Genomic DNA, 21472 nt, shown 5'->3' with positions numbered 1-21472 from the left:
GGCAAACTGACAGAGCGCCACCCCCCTCCTCCCTCCTCCCTCCTCCCTCCTCCTCTCCAAGTCCCAGGCAGCAGAGCCTCAGAAATTCAGCATCACTCCCACACTACAGTAAAGAAATCATCCATCACCCAGAACTCCTCCTGGAAATCAGATAAGAGAACCCGCCAGAGAAACAGCATTACCATTGCGTTGGTTTTGTTTTAATTCAGCATTGCGAAGCGCTCATCTTTATCATTGTATGATAACCCTTTGCGTGTGTGTTTGTCACACTAATGTCCATTACATAATCCGTCCCATTGAGGTGTTATTTCTTGTGTTGAAGGGGAGTGCAGACACAAATGATTTTAAGAAGGATTAGAAAGGATCAGTTGGTGAGGAGCACTAACCTTTCAACCCCCCGCAGCATAGCGAATAGGAGGAGGAGAAAGTGCACACTTAATTATCTTAAAATATTCATAATTAATCTAGCAAGGAGCTGGACTCAGTCATAAAGAATATTGACTAGTGGCTTTGTGTTAGACCACGGCCGGTGTCTGCTTGAATCATCAATCCCAAACTAACTGCAGGATTATTCTTCCATCTCTAATTCTGCCCAATGCGTGGTGACTGCTCGAGCAAAATGAAACCCAAGCACGGCTGCTTGTTTAAATGAAGGTCTACTTCATACGCGGGTCGTCTTCATCATCGTTCATCGCTGTTTCAGCACGCGTGGGCATTTGGTGTGTGGAATATTTTATATAACTTTATATTGCAAGTTTCTAAACTTTTTTTTTTTATATAAATGTGTGTAGGATACAGTTTTGTGTTTGTGTGTTTTATCCCTTAAGAAGGCGAACTGCACCTCCAGGGAGAAATGTGTGGATGGCTTTAAATTCATCCATTAGCGTTTGGGAAAGTTAATACTAGAGCAACCAAGGAAGTAACGATATAACTTTAAGATTTGTTTTTACTTCATATAATGCATTGCTAAATCTATTACATCACAGCAATCTCAATCTCTCTCTCCCTTCTCCCTTTTCCTTTGCTCCTCCTCCTTTCTCACACACTTTTTTTTTCATAACACGAAACGTTTGTAAAAACCGGTAAGTATTTTCAAAACTAAAGCATTCTTTAACACTGCATTTAACACTGCACTGCATCGGTGAATGTTTTAATTGCAGTGCCTAAGAGTCGTAGCCCTCAAATGATTCTCAAACAGCGCTGAATTCCCAGCAGCGCAGAAGGGTAACGCCGGGCTCCGTTCCCTACAGCAGGGTGATTTCACAGCGTGTGATGTCAGGACGGACGCTCCGCCTGAAGCGCACTGGGAGCCGGCCACTGAGTCACGGAAGGTTCGGCAGCAGCGAGGGAGCGCTGAAAAACCACAGTGGGATCACACACGCAGTCTCACCGCCACCTCCACGCAGAGAAAGACAAGCAGAGGCGTAAAATAGCGTTTAATCCTGGACTTTGGAGCTGAAGAAACACAGCGGAGAGGGTAAATAGGCATCCATAATGCTTACAATAGGATAAGTAAAACGACTGGCAAGAATGAGTACTGTGTCCTGCGATTTAATAACGTTAAAGTTTATTTTCATATATATATATATATATATATATATATATATATATATATATATATATATATATATATATATTATATTATAAATTAGATGTTTGTTTGAAAATGGATGAAATTCTTTCTGGCGATAAATCGTACACAATGGGGTGGAAACACGTTTCACGATTATACCGCGTGTAGACTGTAAGAAACAAAATCTCTTCTTATTTGTCGTTGTCTATTTTCACAAGTTGACTTGAAAACGTGCTGTCCGCGTTGTTAAATGCTGTTGGGTTTGGGTATGTTTTGTTGCATGCGTTGTAAGGTGCGCGGCTTGCTTGTTTTACTGAATTGCTGCCTCGGTGCAGTTTGCGCGAAGCAATGGGACCGAACCAGCCGTCCCAAGAGCAGAAGGCGGCGGTCGGGGTGGCAGCGTTAAGATCGTATAGGAAGGGTCTGTTGTGATCTGTGTCTTTACCGACAGTATAAACGACAAGTATCACTTACTGGGCGTTAGAAACCTGTGGGGTGTGGTTTTTATGTTTTGTTTTTAATTTATTTTACAGTTTTGCCATACTGATGTGCAGGATATATATTAAATAAGCATAAGAAATTATCCCAATTTAAAAACAACACGATATGTTATAGTACAGCATTCAAAGATGGTGGTAGTATGTGCTGAATATTCATTTAAAAAAAAATGTGTTTTTCTGTTCTAATTAAACCGAATAAGGTATTCGGTGCTATTCAATTACAGAATACTTTGTTTAATTTCACGGCACCGTGTTGTGATTCATCAGCTGTTGCATTTGTATTTTTTCTGTGTGCATGGAAATTGCTGCTGTTTTGTCGCGGGTTGCTTATCCCTGACTGTGGGAGCAGTGTTCTGTTATAAAAACAACAAGCGATGCGTCTTATTTCGTTATATCGTGCACACAGATGTCAGTATAGCGACTCGTACAGCATACCCACGCAGCTTCGTATTGGGAGCTGCGTGCACAATTGTGAGAAGCGCATATCAAGTGAATGTGACGTGTTAAGTGATCCTCTGTGGAATCCAGTTTGTTTGTTTATTATTGTTATGACTTGTTTCGTTGTTCAACAGCTGAAGTATTTTGGAGACAGTCCCTTGGGAATGAGACGAGCGTTTACAGATTCAGTCCACTTTTTAATAATATATATATATATATATATATATATATATGTTTGTCATTTCATACAAGAGCTTTTATTTTAAGATTGTTGTAATTCAAGGGGTCAATGAATAATTTAGTCCACACCCCTCTTCCTCCCTTCTCCCCTTCTCCTTATTTAGGTCGATTCCCAGAGAAATCCAACCACTCCTTTTTATCTAAGTTGTTAAACGGAAGACGGAATTCCATGCTCTCATGCGGCGGAGTGAAAGTAATCATTTTAAATGTTCCGTGAAGGTTGGGGGCTGTGCATTTCATTACGGTCTGGAGACGAAGCCGGCTATTTAATAATTGAGGGAGATCACGACTGACGGCGGTGTTACCGTGCACGTCCGCGCGGAGGAGTCCGTGCTGTTATGTGCAATTAACTGTACGTGAGGTGCACAGTAAATGCGGTTCCAGAGAAAACTAAACCGAGACTCTACAAACCCGTGACACTAACGAGCTCCCTAACTAAAGTCAGCTTGCTGGACCACCCTGTTGGAAAATTGGCAAACTAATTCAATGACATGAGCTAAAAAAATAGTATACTGTAATTAAATATGCATGCTTGTTCCAAAGAGACCTTGGAATAGAGATTAGCTCCATTAACTCTTTTTTTTTTAAAGTGGGGGAGGCAGTGTGCCTGCAGATATTCTTTTGAGCAGAGTAGGCTTGGGGTTTGATCTCTTGTCTGAAGCATCATCGCCAGTGTGGGTCTCTGTGTTGGTGACAGGCAGGCTGGGTAAACCCCACCCACTCCCTCCCTCATGACCTTTCCTGCCGGGAGGTAAATAAATATACATAGCGCGCTTTCCAGGGCTCGGCCTGCACTCCTATCCATCCTCCCCTGGCACCAGATTCCAGTATCGTTTTATTTCTAATGGTTGTGCTGTTGGGTCCATGCCAGCTTTATCTTAAGTACTACGCTACATGCTAAGTGTTCAAACACAAAGGCAGAGAGGCGTTTGGTATTGCATGGGGAGTGTCAGGCTTTGAGTGTTGGTTACAGATTCATTTGGCACCAGAAATGCACCTTAACATGAATTACTGGAATTGCGTCCTAGCTGTTTTACCTGTCAATAAGGGAGCCACTTAGTCCTGGTTTAGTTTCCACGCCTGCATCCTCTTACAGACTCAGACTCCTAGGCTTTCAGCTTCACTGTGAAAGGACAGCCGGACCCAGACCAAGAGAAGCAACCCTGGACCATTGTTTTAAAGGGCCGTGTTTACCCTGGGGGGAAATGGGAGGGAAGACTGCAAATCCATTTGCATCTTGCATGGCAACAGGAAAGGACTGCAGCATGTGAATCGGGTGGCATGTGGCAGCATCCCCTGGTGGTGGCGGTGGCGGGGGCGGGGGCAGGGGTACTTGGCAAACCCATTGATTAAGTTATTCGGCTCGTTTATTAATTAAGGACATGGTGGGAACAAAGTCCTGGGGCTTGTGTAAAATGTTTAATTCTCACACTTAAGGATGCATTTCCACTTAGCTAGGATATTGATTCTTAGATGTTAAGCTGCTTTTCTGGAACACCCTGAATTAACTTAAGGAACACTTAAGGGGAAATTGACCTTATGTGTTTTATACAACTGCACTGGGAGGGAGGGTCTTGGTTGCCTATCTTTGAACTCCTATATGAACAGCAGTAGTGGCTTGACATGGAGTGTGTGTATTAGTGAGCGAGTCAGTATGAGAGCGTGTCTGTTTGTATTAGTATTAGGAAGTGAGTGTGTGTGTGTCTGTACTGGTGAGTCGGTATGAGTGTGTGTGTATTTGTGTCGCTCTAGATTAGGAGGTTGTGTCCGTTGCTATTCAAACTTCTTGGACATAATGCAGATCTGTTTGCTTTCCAGGGCTTGAGTTACCTGGACCACGGAGCTGAACAAACAGACCAGAGCGGCTCACTGGAGGACACGTTGGAGAAGCCAATCACAGCTTGAGGAAGATCGCAAGAAACAACTGAAAAGAATAACAAAGAAAGGGAATAAAAGACTGAAGAGGAACTGGAAGATCTGAACACAGAAGAGAACTGCAGCTCCTTATTTTCTGCTTTAGGGAAAGACAAAACTATTTGTTATATTTTGTATCGATGTAATTTATTTTAATTGCGTATTTATTTATTATAAAAGGAAGATGCCATTTGAAAAGGTGGCATTGTACTGAAGCTGTTAAGAAGCAGAGTGGAACGTTTCAGTTAAACTAAAACCTTATCTGTGCAGAGAGACAACTCTTAAGATTTGCACTGAGTAACAGAGACAGACAGAGCGGGAGGAGGGTGTGGGAGAGAGAGAGAGAGAGAGAGACTCTTGTAACCAAGGACAACCGGTGAAACACTCCACAGCTTGTTACACAGGGAGAGAGAGAGGGAAGGAAGTGGTTATACAGGAATCTATAAAAGAGAGAAAATCTCAGTTCTCTTTCAATTCATTACTTGACATTTGGGAATTCTGATTCAGAGAACAACACGCTTTGACTGCTGTGAACCAGCTAAAGAGCTTTGATTGGAGGAGCTCCATTCCGTTTCAAATCAATGGACACCTCTTTTTTTATTTATTTTTTTGCTTTCCGTTGAACACCAACACGCTCTTGCGGATTTAACCCTTCACCGTGCCGCTCAGAGGGACAGCAGGCTGCTGATTTTCATGAGCTGAAGCCTCGACCATGGGGAAATCTAACAGCAAGCTGAAACCGGAGGTGGTGGAGGAGCTGACGAGGAAGACCTACTGTGAGTACCGTCGCTTTGTGTGGGGGTGGAGGGAGCCTGGGGTCAGCACAGACTGGGTGCACTGGGCTGCTGAGGTTGGGTTCGGCACAGTCCTTGTGGTTTTGTTAGTGAAACTTAGATCTCTGCAAGAGAGCAAGCACACCTCAATCCTGGGACCACCGAAAGCTGGCGTGCTGAACTGCGCCTCTCTTATGATGAGATGCCCTTCACACAACGTAGTGCCTTGTATACATCAACCACGGGAGTTCCAGCCTGTGTACAGACATCATTGCTCTCAGAGCGTGTGGCACAATTCTAACGTTAAAACGACAACTATGCTTTCAGCTGGTTCACCAGACCCTGATTGGCACTAAACCTGGACTCCCTAATGTTACTTTAGGTAAGACAGCCCAGGGATGCTAATAAGACTCCCATTGCATAGCCGTTTCACCCATTCCAGGTTTTGATACGAGCTTGATTAGCCAGTGTGTGTAGGTAGCAAGCTCAGGCCTGTCTTAATATGCTCCTAGTAAATCCTGGAAGGGATCAAACTGCTATGCAATGGGAGTCTTATTTCCATCCCTGTAATCCATAATTAGTGCTAATCTAGGTCTGCGTTCAATAGTAGTTGCTGTGTACAAACTTTGTGGTTTATACAAAGTTGTCTCTCATTGTACGAGAGATGCCATCTAAAACACCCTACACAGGGCATGGAACAGATCGCATTGTTTAGGCTTCTGGAATCAGAAGTAGAGAAGTCAAGGGGTCAAGCGTCCGTGATTCCTGGCTCGGCAAAGCGAGTTTCAGAGGATGGAACACAGAACGTTGATTTTAAAGCTTTCAAAGAGCCCGAGGCGGTACACTGTGAACCACAGAGCATTCAAGCGCTGTTGGCATTATTATCATTTCATCATAGGAGCCGGTTGGCTGGTATCAACACAGACAGGCTCCATGACCTTCTTTAGCAGAGAGCAGGCATGCGGAGGGGCGTGCCGATGGAATCGGCAAGCCTGGAGGGGAGGTCTTTAGGAGCACTTCCAAACTTGTTAGGAAATTTGTGCATTCATGGCAGGTTTGGTCAATAAATGGGTGGTGTGTCTCTATTGCAGAATTGGCTGATAGGGGGAGTGGGGGGCAGGACAGGACACCATCAGTACAGGATTACAAAACTGGAAAGATCGCTCTAGTGAGGACTCCCTGCGAGCCATGCAAAAAGGAAACGGGGGGGGGGGGGGGGCAGACACAATGACTATGCCTCTCTTTCCGTCTGTCTGCCTGTCTGCCGTGCTCTTTCTGCAGGCGTCTCCTTCACTGTCTCCTTTCCGAGCAGTGTGATGTATCTGTTGTGTCTGCAGGGGTGCTGTATAGAGCGAGTGATAGTGCGATGTGTGGGAACGCAGTGAGCAGGGCACTGTAGGTTAGAATGTCTTCTGAGAGGCTTGGGCTCTGATGGGCAGCGGGGGGCTGGTGCTGCAGTAATTAGGGTGTTTGTGCGCAGGCAGAGAATTGAATCTGCCAGGAAAGGAGTGCCTGCGAGACGTGAGCACTGAGCTGCTCAGACCGGGAGTCATTGTGCTGCGGCTGTCGTTTTGTTTTCTCCTCTTTTTTTTTTTTTCTGCTCTGCAAATTGCTCCCCATCACGGACGCAGGAAACAGTGTGATGAGGATCTCATCAGAGTGGATCGCTGGAAGGGGAACCCTGCATTTTGCCAGCATGCCTCCTGACAGCCACCCCATCTTTTTGTTCCCCGTCCGTCCGTTCTTTCTTTCTTTCTTTCTTTCTTTCTTTCTTTCTTTCTTTCTTTCACAATGAATCTCATTCCAGTGAGCTCAGTATTGGTGCCCCCCTTGTCTCTTGGCCTCTTAACACATTCATTCTCTCTCTCTCTCTCTCTCTGCATCGCTGGATTAGTTGAGCCAGCCTGGTGGAGGTTAACCTGCTTGCTCTCTCTCTCTCTCTCTCTCTCTCTCTCTCTCTCTCTCTGCTGCTCCTCCCCGTCTCTGACTGATCTGCCATGTCATGATTAGCCTTTGCACTCGCACTCTCCCTCTCCCTCTCTCTCATGTAGAGACCTAAAACAGAACTGTGGGCGTCTGTTGACTATCACAGATCAGAAAGCAAGAGAAAGCATTCTGTGCATCGGGTTTTTATAGAAACATTTCAAGGGGAGGAAAAAATGGCACTGGGTTTATTGTGCTGTAATTCGTCCAATTCAGTAATTTACTCCATTGTAGCATTTGTGCCCCTCTGCTTCAATACACCGCCTTCTCCTCCATGCCACCCCTTGCGCTGCGGGCACCCGACCATTTCACTGCCCCGTCACTTACTATCGAACAGCCCTGAATGCCTCCACTGTAATGTTTGATTTTACAATGAAAATACCCACATCAAGTTTGCCAGTTTTATGCCATTTCTGCTATTTTTGTTTTAGGGAAGAGAAGGGACACGCTGTCCTCTGCTAAGGTTAATGTGACAAAAAGAAAAATCCGTTTTGGTCTGCAAAGTGGGACACGCATACCCCGCAGGACATCTGTCAGCAAGAAGGACTGCCAAGCAGGAACAGACAACCCTCGCGCTTTTTGCTAATTATTTATAATTAAGACGCCATGTCTCCTCCCAGGAATGCTTCCACTGTGCCCAGCTGTGTACTGCAGAGATTCAAGCAGCAGAGACTTGAACCCCTTCTAGCTACAGCATTGTTGCATTGCAAGATACATCTTGGGTTGGATTACAGTACACTGCTGTCTCTTGCATTCAACAAAGAGAATACTCACTCAACAGCCTTCAGTCCCTTGAGCTAAGGAGAAACTAGGCACAGTGTGCTTTGTTTGAATTGGACACTAGTATTAATCACAGCTGTGTCAGACTATATTGATAAGTGCATAATCCTTCATAGTGGTATTAATAATGTTTTTGTTAAATGCATTGTGTAACGGGCAGTGTTGTAAGATGTGCTGTCGTTGTGGATTGCGTTCTGTCGGTGAGAGGTGGTTTTAAGCTCTAACCCCACGAACGCAGACCAGCCCGGCTCGTTTGCATTGCGGTTAAGATGCTCGCTTGTGATGCGCGGGGTCGCCGGTTCACGACCGGCCTCCTACCTCCTACAGCTGTCAAAACGGTTTTAACTGTAATGCTATAAAGGGATATTATTGAACAGATCTCAGTAATTGCAGGAAACGTGCTAACTGGTTTGAGTCAATGACAGCACATTTGGTTTGGAAGAGCATGTTGCGAATAGGCAATTATGCACGTAGTTCTACAGTCTGAAGCAGCCTTTATGGAGCTGTTGTTATGAAGGCAGCATATTGCAGTTCAAATAAAGCCTGCCAATAAACAGTATTGCACAGTCAGGGATCGTGGTATCATTTTACCCATGCAATCTATTCCTCTGTGTAACTAGCCTTATGCCACACACAAGGTCAGTGCAGAAATTCACTGCAGCACAGTTTATAACTTGGCACTGATGATAAATATTCGGCCGTTCTGATTATCCATGCTTTATTTCAGGGCGTTCTAAAATCTATACTGAAGAAAGTGGTTACCACACCATTGGCCATCCCTATTAAGACAAGTTTAAACAAAGAGCTTTTTGCTCTGTGTTAAGTGAGCTTGAGTTATTGATATCAGTAGATTGATATTAAACAGATGAGGGGTAACGTTTTTAAAATGCCAGCAAGCAACCTTTTGGAAAAGCTCCAAGTTAGCTGTTGAGAGGCAATCGGAAGACAGTTATTTATTTATTTCGGTGCAAATGGGTTTTGTCTTGATATATCCCAGCTTGCGCAAGGCGACGCATTGATTGGTAGAAGCTGTTTCAGATAACGCAGTTTTCTCCAGCTTGATGGCACAGCTTGCTCTTAATGCTGCCCAGACAATCTCTTCTCTTCCTCTCGCTGTGCAGGCTAGAAACTCGCTCGTTCCTTGGGACAGTCCGCAGGGAGGGGTCGAAGTTCTGCTGTGATGGAGCTGGGTGGCTTGAGTGGTTTGAGTGTACAGGCATGGCAATAAGGCTCCCAGTGCCTAGCGGTTTGAGCCGTACCACTTTGCTGTGTGATTTGGAGACTGGATCAGGGGGTGTTTTATAGGTGGGGTTTTGGGGGTGCACAGTCCCGCATCAATTGATTATTTTCTATTCAGAGTGTGTTTCTAGAAATGTTGTTTTTCAAGCCAACCGTGTGCCCAATTTTTTAATTTTTTTTTGTAACTACTGTTTATAATGGAACAATAATAGCACGACAGGGTGTGCGTATCGTCACGCCTCGGGGTTGCTGTGATTAAGGCTGGCATGTTTGCATTTTACAAACTACCAGCAGTAAAAGAACCATGAAATGACTGGGATGGCAATTCCGCTGTGCAATTCCTTACAAATACATTTAACTTGATCATTATTATTCTGTGAGCTTTTAGAAAGTGGTGGAGTACAGTGATCCTGGCACTGCCACTGGTTGGAGTAGCTCAGTGGTTAAAGAGCCGGACTGCAGCACAGCAGATACTACGATCGGGTTATTGAAAACCTTTGAGCCAGGAGTCTGTCTGATAATAGAAGCAATCGATGCAGTACATGACCTCGCTGATTGTGCAGTCTGATCTGCAGCGGTGGTGCACCCAGTATTGAAATCAGACACCAGTGTGTAGGCATGATGGATGATCCAGTGTGCTTCTACACCGCGGTGGGGATATCCTGAGGATATAAAGTCCTGCAATCTAGTAAGGCTTATTTTTTAATGTGCTTTTAAAATAATGTGTGTTTATTCTTCTTTCTTTTTACAGTCACGGAAAAAGAAGTCCAGCAATGGTGAGAGCTGCTTCATTTTTTTCTGTTTGTCTTTCTGTCGCTCTCAATAGCTCGAAGGTCAGGTGGCACATTAAGCTGAGGATTGGAGTGTCTGATAATCCCCCCCCCCCCCCCCCCCCCCCCGGGCCATCCCGCACACTTAGAACCCGACAGTGCACAGCCTTGTTCTTCATTATCAGCTTCATGGCTGTTTGCGTGGTGCTGCATGATCAGCATACTATTAGATAGTAACTCTTCACCCTGTATAACAATCTGTCCCCTACCTGCTAGGATTATCTCCGCACAGCACTGCTCCGTTGATTAGCTGCTGGGTCGCAGTAGTTAACCCTCCACTCTCCAGGATTTGCAAACGGAGCCTATTTTCAGATCTGAATTCTCTATAAAGTGTTATAACGGCAGAAATGAAGACCATTATACCCTTGCAGCACTGCATTAGGCATTGTGGCCACTGGCTACTGTTCGCCACACTCCAGATTATACCAGCCAATTGAAAGTCACACAAAGGGAAGCAGCCCACTTCATGCATTTGGCACGCTTCTCCTGCTAATAATGTATATTGCTGCAAAAGATTACAAGACACAGACATTGGCACACAAGATTACAAGACCCCGACAACCATTTATCATTCCCAAATAAGTAGCGCGTCCTCCTTATCAGTGACTTTCCACAAACTCGCCTTTACATTGAGTTAAAGAAAATGCACAGGCCAAGCAGAGCAGCATATGAAACAGGAAAACAACCCAACAGCAGCACCTGCTGGAAACGTCGCTTACTTTGAACGAGACTCCTATTGCTTAGCGGTTTCCCCTGTTCCAGGTTCGAAGAGGTGCCTGATCAGCCACAGTGTAGAGCTAACAAGCTCAGGTGTGTCTTATGAAACTCCTAGTAAAACCAGGAATGAACCGAACTGCTATGCAATGGGAGTCTCCTTTCCATCCCTGTTTTTAAATATATAATCAATCACGGGTTATGTTTGGTTTAATAGGAGATGTTTTTCCCAAACTGCTGGTATGTTGTTGCCAAGTTACAGTCGTGATTGATTGTTTGTATTTTTATTTTTAGTACCTTGGCTTGGTAAAAAAAAAAAAAAAAAAACTCTATGATCTCCATGGGACTTGATTGTTAAATAAAAACCCAAGCTTTCCATATGCTTTACACTCTTGGCCTCAACCCTGAGGGACCGGCTCTATCAAACCTCCCCCTACCGGCTCCAACAACTAGGCCAGGCAGCCTCCCGTGACAGAGCAATGTGATGTGATGCTGTCATCACTGCTCCTCACCCCAGAGTTACAAATGAAACAGGAACAGTATCTCAGCGCGGTGACGTGCAGGAGGGGAGCTGTGTGCTCATGAGACCAATGAGATTGGGAGGGGCGACGTGTCCAGAACAGAATGCAGGACGTTTATTAACAGCCCCCTTAACGGCAGATGCCGCAATGTAATCCCAGTTCAGAGTAGTTCATTTATTAAGATTTTTTTTTTTGCCTTAATCACCCACTGTGATTTTCCTTATGGGTAAGGAAGTGTAATTTATTTATTTATTTTTTCTTTATGGATATGGAACTGCTCGACCAGAAGGCACTGGAATGTCAGCCACTGAGTCAGATCCAGGAAATTCCCAAGCGATTTTCTAAGATGTATTATATAGTGAGAGGCTGACTTGAGCAGCGAACGCTGGTTCGGTGGTTTTTGAGCCAGCATGAATATGCTCTTGATATTCTGTGCCACAGTATATTCGGCTCCCAGTTGAAAAGGCTCTTCTCGCCTCTCCTCCTCCAGACAATTCCGTCTTCTCGCTTGGCAGCTGTGAAGAGCTGCTGAATAATGAAAGCCCCCGAGAGGTCGCACTCCTCTCTGAGTGGCTTCAGAGAGCTAGGCTGGAGTGTTGCAGGTTATGCTTTAAAAGCATTCCTGAGCAACATGTAAAATATTCAAATGTGTGAAATTGGAAGACACATGCATCCCGATCCCTCTTAGAACATTCCTTTTTTTTTTTTTTAATTACACTAATCCCCTGAATATATATAGCATTCAGTACCGCAGTGTTGTAGAAGTAGGGGCAGAGTGTTGCAGCGGGGGGTTGTGGTTGCACTCTGGTGCAGCAGATGTTCTTGTAGGTTATTATTATTATTATTATTATTATTTATTTCTTAGCAGACGCCCTTATCCAGGGCGACTTACAATTGTTACAAGATATCACATTATACATTATTTCACATTATACAGATATCACATTATTTTACATACAATTACCCATTTATACAGTTGGGTTTTTACTGGAGCAATCTAGGTAAAGTACCTTGCTCAAGGGTACAACAGCAGTGTCCCCCACTGGGGATTGAACCCACAACCCTCCGGTCAAGAGTCCAGAGCCCTAACCACTACTCCACACTGCTGCCCCGATAGGAGGGAGGTTAGACGTGATTTTTAGAGCTTTATTGAGGCCACGGGGGTACTTCAAACTTCATAGTGGCTGGATGCCACAGGTAATAGAATACCACCTGCTGTGCTGTGCATGCCCACCTAATTACAGACAGATTTGTATAGGATATTCGGGGCAAACAGCGATTTCCATGAGAAGCCTCCACTCTCCCTCGCTCCCTCTCTCAAGACCTCTGGCGCAGGCAGACTGGCAGATGTCTCTCTGCAGCTTCCCGGAGGGGGTGTGCTGGGAGAGCTCCAGCTGTGCTGACTCATTGATGCGACAATCTAACGACCGTTAAGCTGCCACCTTATTTTAAACACTCAGGCCTGCAGCGTGCTGCTCCAGTCCCCCGCTTGGGCAGCATTACCAGAAGGCTGTGCTGTGCTGTGCTGTGCTGTGCTGTGCTGTGGTTGGTTGGCTGGGTTTGCAACGCCCTTAAAGACTTCTACAGCATCTAAGCAATAAAACAACGTGTTTTGAATCGCATCAGTTACTCCGGGGTCAGCTGCACTTTTATAATTTGTAGTGCAAGCTGTTAAAATGCAAATGGTGACATTGAAATACATTTTGTAAAGGGTGATGCTGCGGTGTGCTTGCAGGGTGCTTCCTTTCCCTGGTTGTGTTCTTGGCTGTCTCACACACTCCCTCTCCTTGCTTGGCTGGTAAGAATGCACAAGCAGGGCTGCTTGAAGAGTCTCGGATGGAACTGGAAATAATGGATAGTTTTCTTGTACACGTCCATCAATGTTCAAACCCACACGAAGTCAATTGCACTGCCGTTCCATGTGCAAGCTGTAGAATAAACATGTTCATTTTGAACTATTATATTGCCTTTATACAGCAGTGTGCACATTTATTAGAACACCCCATTGCTTCTGTAGTTCTAATTTAATTGATGACTTTAACAGGGCACACATGCAGCCAGGTATATAAAGGATAAACATGTCAAATCTTAAGGTGTTTTAATAAATGTATATATTTGTTCTTCCCTCCAAAATTAGATGCCATACATTTTAGCGTTAGAGAACAAAAACTGGTATTTGCATTGTGCAATTGCTAGAATAACTAGCTGAAATGAATGACGTATGGATTAAAGTGGGTGTCCAGTATTTGCCTTGCTGTGGATCAGAGCTGAACAGTATGGCAAGGCTCTGGATAGGAAACTCTCCTCCTCCTCCTCTCAGAGGATCTCGCCAGCCTGAATCCTATTAAAAAAAATAAAACGAAAGAGTTGAAGAGCAGCAGTTGAGTGTGGAGCGTGGTGGCAGTCAGAGCCTGAGCAAATCACACCCTTAATGAGCGAAGCCATCCAGTCCTCCCTGTAATTCCAGGCCTGTCCCCTGTGTTAAACGCAGTGTTTTACGAGCAATTAACTCTCAAGCAGTCGCTGAAGCTAGTGTGGCTGATTTTTAATGTATTTCTGATTCCATTAACTGCAACACCAGCCCTAGCTCCTTCTATCTTTGCAAGGTAGGCAGACCCCCCCCACCCCATTCCAGGCCTCCTCAAAGTCGAAGGATTAACATGCATGCCGATGCATCTTGATTCTAGTCAATATCCTCGCTATTCCGAATGCTTTTGGGACTCCTTTTTAAAAACTGCATGTTGAGAATATACTCCAGGTGGCACTTCATGTTCCTTGGATGATAGGTCTGCTGCGAGTCCACTGTAACCTTGCAACACTGCCTGCCTGCCTCTCTGTCTGTCTGTCTTGCCTGCCTGCCTGTCTGTCTGCAGGTACAAGGGCTTCATCAAGGACTGCCCCAGCGGCCAGCTCGACGCCCCCGGCTTCCAGAAGATCTACAAGCAGTTCTTCCCATTCGGAGACCCCACCAAGTTCGCTACGTTCGTTTTCAATGTGTTCGACGAGAACAAGGTGAGAGTGGGCTCTTTATTCTGTCTTTAGACATACATGCATACTTAATTTTTGTGGGGGAAGTGATTTCACCAATTCCATTTTTTTAGCACACCTTTTGGGAGTGAAACAGTAGCAGATTGCATTAGGACGAGGAGGGGTTTGTATTTGAAAGCATATCCTGAAGGAAACTAAGCATGATGTGGTGATGTCATAGCAATCCTCTTGCTCTTATTGTATTACTTGTATTGTAACGCTTGAAATGTTTTTGCTTATGATTGTAAGTCGCCCTGGATAAGGGCGTCTGCTAAGAAATAAATAATAATAATAATAATCCTGCACGTGACCTCAGCACAAGCTAGCATTATGGGCCAGGTAAAGCTTGCAGAGGTCCAAGCTGCTCTGCAGTGGGAGTCTTGATGTACTCCCAGCACTGAGTTCAGGATGCTGCTGAGTGTGTTCCTGTATAACGCAGAGGGGTCCAGTGACAGTCTTGCAGTGGAGAAATGACCCGCCTGTCTCTTAATTAGCTGTCGCTTTGCATCACGCTTTACTGAAGAGCGCAGTCGTCTGGTGTGCTTCATTTAAGAGCTGAGAGGAGAGGAGCTGCTGGTGTGAGACAGCCTGACTCTGCAGGGCAGCACAGGAGCCGAGGCCCTTAACATGACTGACTCTGCCTTTTAAAATAGAGGTTCGAGTGCAGCGGAGTTCAGAAATAAGTTCAGAAGGATTCTTTCTCCTCCTTTTCTGCAGGACGGCCGGATCGAGTTCTGTGAGTTTATCCAGGCTCTGTCCGTGACCTCCCGAGGGACTCTGGATGAGAAGCTCAGGTGTAAGTCATACCTGTGGGGTGGGGTGGGGTGGGGGTCTGCGTAGCACCCCAATCAATCAGTCCAATCCATTCCTTTATCTAACCAGGTAAGAAACCAATCGAGAACAACTTCTCATTTACAATGCTGACCTGCTCAAGAAACTGCCATAAAGCCAAATAATAAACATCCGTCATTAAAAAAATAAATAACAATATCGATGTACAGGTAACCTCATACTGCAGCACATATAATAAACGACACCACGTCCAGAGCAGCACGGAAACACAGAGACTGAACTGAACCCTTTGTGTCACGTCTTAGGGGCATTCAAGCTGTATGACCTGGATAATGACGGATACATTACCAGAGATGAGATGCTGCACATCGTGGATGCCATTTACCAGATGGTGGTAAGCTTTCTCCACTGCGGGTGTGCGCTTTGCTCTTCACAGTATCTATTTATTTGAAGACCGGTATCTTGTTTTTACAGGGAGGTGGTACAGTATGTCTTGTCTCTGTTTGCTGTGCTTGAGGAACTGCAGTCATTTAAAAGCCCAATGTTCAGAACAATGGGTTCCTGGTCTAGACTTGAGCAGTCTATTAACCGTCAAGACCCTAGACTTGCTGTCCTCATGTTAACAAGCACAGCTGAGCCTGCCTGCCTTCTTGTGAGTGCTCTTGGTGGGCCGAAAAAGGGTTTAGAAGGATTCCCGGCTGGGGAAAAATGGGATTTGATCAGCCTAAGCCGTGCTCTGTCCCTCTGTCCTCCAGGGCAACACAGTGGAGCTCCCGGAAGAGGAGAACACGCCGGAGAAGAGGGTTGACCGGATTTTCGCCATGATGGACAAGGTAACCTACCCCAGCTGACAGGGTAGTGTTTTATGTGTATCTCTCCTGCCCCCCAGAAGAAATAACCGGACTCCTTTAACCAGTCGGATATAGCTGGAATTTTGCTTGGCCACCTGCGTCAAGAACTCTGCCTGTTGTGCTATTTTCAGCCTCTGCGCTCCCTAATGAGTGCTTGGGTTGCGAATAAACATTTCACCTTGCCTCTGATAAGCATCTCCTGTTTCTGTTGCTGGCGTGTTTAATGGGAGAAGTGGGTCAGAGCTCTGCAGAGCCCCCACTCTGTCTCTCGCAGCTTCACAGGCTGATCCGCCCCCTTTTAACACGCTGCTCCCCGTCCATCAAAACTAACAGCACCGGGACCAAGGCAACACAAAGAGAAAGAGCATTTGAAAGCCTTTGTGCTGTGCTTCCAACTCGCTCCGCTGGTCTAGCTGCAGTCAGACCAGACGACCTGCTGGGAAGGTACCAGAATGCAGCCATTTATAAAACCACAAAAGTTCTCGGCTGCAATGCTAATAAAGCTGTGAAGAGGCTGGCACTCCTTCGAGCGCCTGTGCATCATACCAGGAGACACCAACTGTAGCAGCAGCCACCCAAACTGACCTATCCCTGTCTCTAACCCGTGTGCCTTCCTTTCTTCCAGAACGCGGACGGGAAGCTGACTCTGCAGGAGTTCCAGGAAGGCTCCAAGGCCGACCCCTCCATCGTTCAGGCCCTCTCGCTCTACGATGGCTTGGTGTAGTGCCCACGAGCTGCGCTGCGGTGAGTCTCCACCAGGGGGAGCCTTCACATCACTGTGTCGTTTCAACGCAGTTGAGTTTAGGCATGTCTGTGTCTCTGAGCCTTGTTGATGCTGCTGACTTACTGTCAGGCAAAAGGAACATGTTCTCCTGAATGTTAAAAACCTTTATTAATATCTGTGTCTATTTCTAGATCTCTCTTTTTATTGTTACGAAAGCAGTTTAGAAGAACATTTAACTTAATCATCTTGTTTTTTTTTGTTTTTTTCTTTTAGTTTTGCAACAGTCAAACAATTGTAAATTACAGAAAACTTTAGCATGAATTTGGGGTATTGCCCTTATTTGCCATCGTCAGGGATTGTTTGTTATTATTATTATTGACCCCCCCCCCCCCCTGCTCCTCTCCTCTCCTCTCCTCTCCTCTAGATGCCCGAGTGTCCCGCTCCAGTGCCATCACCTCGCTCTCTGAAGAATCTCGCGTCTCTCTTGCTGCCTTTACCATGAAGTGGGATCATAGGGCCTTTCCCAGAGCCGCTCGCCGTCAATCCTTGTCTCATCGTCGCCGAAATCCCTCTCCGTCGAGCGCATCTCCCTGGCAGGGGAGCAGGGGGAGGCAACGCTCCTTAGAGAGGACAACACAATCAAGAAAGCTTCATCTTTTATCAGTTCGAAGAGACTTGAGACAAAAAAAAAACACGACGAAAGAACGCTGTGCACGTTTACATTCACCCAGGCTGAACGGCTTTTGGATTGAGCTGCACTGACTGTTGTATTTTTCTGGGGGGGTGGGGAGGTGGGTGGCGGTTGGCATGTAAATATCCATTAAGGTCCGGAGTTTTTACAGGCAGCAAAGCAATCTCTAAAGTTTCGTGCATTTGTGTAGAATGACATTCAGTGCTACTTTTTTTTTTTTTTTTTTTTTATATATTCAATGCAACCTTTTTGAATATATTCTGCTGTAACAGACATTGTGCAATAGAAATCGTTTCCAGTTCTTTGGAAAAGTTGTGCTTTACGGAGGACTGTATTTATTTGACATGTTTGTGTTTGCATGTTGCTGCTGTGTGTGTTGAAGGTACGCTTCCTCTATAGAAACAGAACCCAAACTATGGGGCTGTTTGCATGAGAGTGTAACGTTGATGTGCAACTTTTTTTTTATTTATTATTTTGCTACTTTTAATCCTAATTGAATAAAACTTGCTGGAAATGTATACTGTTGCTTTCAAATACGGTCCTCAAAGACGCTGGCACGCAGTCGGACTACCAGATCATTTCCATGGTGTACGCAGCTGTTTACAAGTACTGTGCTAGTGGATAGTCTCTCTGCTACTTTATTAACTAGTAAGCAACCTGTAATACAGACCCTGCACTGTACAGGTACCAGTTAATCTTCCTGCGCTAGCTAGCTTAAAAAATAAAATCTACTACAATATATGTAAAGGCTGCAAAATTAAATTAACTTTTTTTTTTTTTTTGTATTTAATTTTTAATGCATGTATATATTTTATCCATCATTCCATGTTTCCCCATTTTATGCCATTAACTAAGACTACATTGCTATTAAAAAAGAATGAAGATTGTACACCAGCCATGCTTTTGTTCATTGAGCACCTGTCTTAGCCAAATGCAACCTGCTTTTGTATTGAAATCGTTTACTGGTTCACTGTTGCTGCAGACCCGCTCCGGAAGTGATGTGTGAATAATATCTGGTGGTCAGAGTTTTATGTGAAAGCAGTAACGTTTTTCAAAATCACAATAATATCGGTGTGAATACTGAAGTATCCACAAGGACAAAAGTAGCTTGTAGTTTTTATTTATAATTAAAATAATCTTATTTATAAAAAAAAAAGCATTCCAGAGAAACCGCAGCACCCCCTGGTGGTTGAAATATATAGCAAACTGAAGACACAGTGCTTACACTGTCAGGAGCCGTCGCGCTGTTTATATTCTGCCTTGTAGCGCGAATGCAAGTGCCAGGGCAATTAAGGGGCAAATAGAAGCCACGACCATGGCGCATTATAACCAATTTTGTGTTGTATAGGACAGCCTTATAAAGTTCCCCCGTACACCATTATTTTAACAATGAATTCTAACTGAAACGTTTACTAATACCTTCGTGCTCCAGAGTTTGAAGTTGGCATATAGAAGCATTATAAGGTGCCGTTTTAAAAACGGTTCTGTGGTTTTAAAAGGGGGAGGGGGGGCTGTCATTTTAAAAAAAGATGGGAAATTCGCGCCACTAAATACAGAATCTGGAGAGAAAGCCGCCCTGTGGTTTAAGTGTTTTGGGGTGGTGATGTTAACTCTGTTAGCACTGCAGACGTGAAGCTGTTTGTTATCCCCAGGGCAGAGTTCATTACACTAGAGAACTGTTCTGAAGCACAGTACTTGTAACAGGCGCACACTAAAGTGCCACTGAGGTGCGTGTGGTTGAGCTGAATTTTAATCTACAGTTGAAATGGAGGAATGCAGCTGGGTGTAAACATTAAACGTGTCCTGTCCTCGATTCTGTGTGTGTCTTCACTTCCTCGGCCCGGGATAAGGCTCTGAGAATTGGGCTTCACTGACACGTTAGTGCCCTTGCCTTGATAATCCGTTGTGTATTGGAGGCTTCTTGTCCCCTAGAAGATATTAAACAATGCTGTACAGAGTGTTACAATGCAGTCACTGCTGCTTTTGGAGACTGTGCCAGCAACCCTTTAAACGTGGATTTGCTGGAAAGAATGGGCTTTTAATAGGGCTCACTTAACATGAGAAATAGGCTTTGTTATGCAGGTGGTCTTTAATGCAGGATTGCACTCAGGTACACAGTCCTCTGTTGAACTTGGCTGGAAGCTCACATCCCAGAGATGCGGTTTGTAGGGAAGCATGCAGCCCAGGTTTTACTGTGTGACATGCTAGTTCTGCTATCTACAACCTGCCGAAGCATTCTCCACAATGTGTGGATCCTGCTCTGCCGTCTATTGTGTGCAAATTAGATGCTACACAATGTGTCCCCACCTCCGAGGCCTCTGTTTTATAAAGGAATCCTCCCTTTGTCTTGAAGTCTGAATTGTCTCTGTTTGAGATGCATGTCAGTGTTCCGTCCTGTGTGTTAATTATTGAACAATACAGAACAATTAAATACTACTAATAATAAGATGAATACATTGAAAGATTACAGTTGCATGTATTGTTAGTGATGCATCAAGCAATATTTTATCCAAATAAAATGAAGTGGAATTCATGTTAGTTGCCTTTTTGTTTTGAGATCACAATCAAAAAGTACAAACCCAAAACAGTCAACTTCAGGAACTGCAAATTCTAGAATAAACTAATTGAACTTATTTTTTTGAATGTGTTTGAAGATATTTATTTTGGAATAGAATACATGCATGGGTTTATATATGCTGTATATATAAGGAGGTACATGTGCTGGTTTGATACTAGCATCTGTATCTCCTTAGTGATAGTTACAGCACAGCACTAATGGAGGGCAGGGAGAGAAGCCATAACACTGTGCACATGATGGACGACCTCTGAGACTCGACATTCAGCATACAGCTAAGTTTAGACAAGACGAGAGACAAACGCATTTGTCCCAGATATGAGTGACTCACTGTGGGCACGAAGGAAGGCTACAGCAAAGCGCCCTGGCAACACAAGGACTGGAATCGGAGGGAGGGGGGTTCCGAGGTTCAAGTCGGGTCCGGTTACACCAAAAAGGTGGTCTGGCTTTCCCGGATAACCTCTTCTCAACACCCCACCCCCGCCTCTTTCGCTCTGATCAGTTTACTGTTGTTTTTTTTCTCCAGGGGATCACTGAAGCGAGGGCTTCAGCTCAAGTGAACTCACTGTTTGGGACTTTGTCTTGAAAGTCGCAGCTGTTGGGTTGACCGCAGACGCCAAATAATTGCGTGGATTCCATTGGAACCTTGTCGGAGTGACGCGCTTCTATGTTATAGTTAAACATTGTTGAGTGTTTTATTTCATTATTTTTTTTTGTTTTCTGGTACCGCTACTTCGCTAAGGTTACCAGTACATTCCAGAACGAATACGTCCTTATTTATCACAGCACTGCAAAGGTTTTACTTTATTTATATATTCATTTCTCTCCGGTTTACCCTCCGATGCTGTAAGGCGATGGGTTGCCTCTGGACTTTATGGTGCGGGCTTGCGCTGGTTTTTACGCACTGCTGTTGTCCTCACGCCCTCGCTCTGCCCCGGCTCGGCTCGGACCCCAGCCCGGCTGAAGGTGCTTCTAGCCTGGCTTTCGTGTTCGATGTGACCGGCTCCATGTACGATGATCTCCAGCAGGTGGTGGAAGGTGCGTCCGGAATCCTGGAGAAATCTTTGAGCCGGAGGAGGAGACCCATTCAGAACTTCGTCCTCGTACCTTTCCACGACCCAGGTGGGAGCTCCGGGTGATTAATGCAAGGAGTGTACAAGCCCCTTATAGAAGTGTCCTATAGTAAAAGCATAGCAAACTGAAAAAAAAGCTTAGATAACTCATAAGCATTAAAAAAATAGCGAGGTATGGTGAAGCATATTAATAAATACGGCAAACCTGGATGAATGTTAATATTACCCTGGGAA

The 21472-nt window shown here is 44.9% G+C and overlaps 2 protein-coding genes across 9 annotated transcripts in view; both read left to right on the top strand.

Annotated features, from left to right (window-relative positions):
• The first annotated feature begins 483 nt into the window (after positions 1-483).
• LOC131702910 (neuronal calcium sensor 1) lies at positions 484-20123 on the top strand. 8 transcript variants are annotated; one of them, XM_059005475.1, is made up of 10 exons: positions 484-719; positions 1161-1477; positions 4570-5441; positions 10192-10216; positions 14379-14517; positions 15250-15328; positions 15630-15718; positions 16080-16157; positions 16801-16919; positions 17324-20123. In XM_059005475.1, the coding sequence occupies exons 3-9, from the start codon at positions 5378-5380 to the stop codon at positions 16897-16899; spliced, it is 573 nt and encodes a 190-aa protein (XP_058861458.1). In that variant the 5' UTR covers positions 484-719; positions 1161-1477; positions 4570-5377; the 3' UTR covers positions 16900-16919; positions 17324-20123. The 8 variants fall into 8 exon arrangements, with proteins under 8 accessions (XP_058861458.1, XP_058861464.1, XP_058861461.1 ...); XM_059005478.1 differs by lacking the exon at positions 484-719 and adding an exon at positions 929-1082 and having other exon boundaries at positions 1251-1477; XM_059005477.1 differs by lacking the exon at positions 484-719 and adding an exon at positions 929-1082.
• A 243-nt stretch (positions 20124-20366) lies between these two features.
• Positions 20367-21472, top strand: part of LOC117396720 (hemicentin-1-like) — a 43567-nt gene continuing 42461 nt past the window's right edge. The window contains exon 1 of the mRNA XM_059005473.1: positions 20367-21287. Coding sequence (XP_058861456.1) covers positions 21020-21287 — 268 coding nt within the window. The 5' untranslated portion in view covers positions 20367-21019. The remainder of the gene's footprint in view (positions 21288-21472) is intronic.

Source organism: Acipenser ruthenus, chromosome 31 (assembly GCF_902713425.1).
Source record: "Acipenser ruthenus chromosome 31, fAciRut3.2 maternal haplotype, whole genome shotgun sequence".
In the NCBI taxonomy this organism is placed as follows: domain Eukaryota; kingdom Metazoa; phylum Chordata; class Actinopteri; order Acipenseriformes; family Acipenseridae; genus Acipenser; species Acipenser ruthenus.
The sequence above is the reverse complement of the archived record's forward strand: the minus strand, read 5'-3'. Positions and strand labels throughout refer to the sequence as shown.

Excerpts from the sequence above, each read along its gene's own strand:
- LOC131702910 (XM_059005475.1), top strand. The coding sequence starts at position 5,378 with ATGGGGAAATCTAACAGCAAGCTGAAACCGGAGGTGGTGGAGGAGCTG. Across the intron at positions 14,518-15,249 it reads ATGTGTTCGACGAGAACAAG|GACGGCCGGATCGAGTTCTG; the intron begins GTGAGAGTGGGC and ends CCTTTTCTGCAG. Across the intron at positions 15,719-16,079 it reads ATGCCATTTACCAGATGGTG|GGCAACACAGTGGAGCTCCC; the intron begins GTAAGCTTTCTC and ends TCTGTCCTCCAG.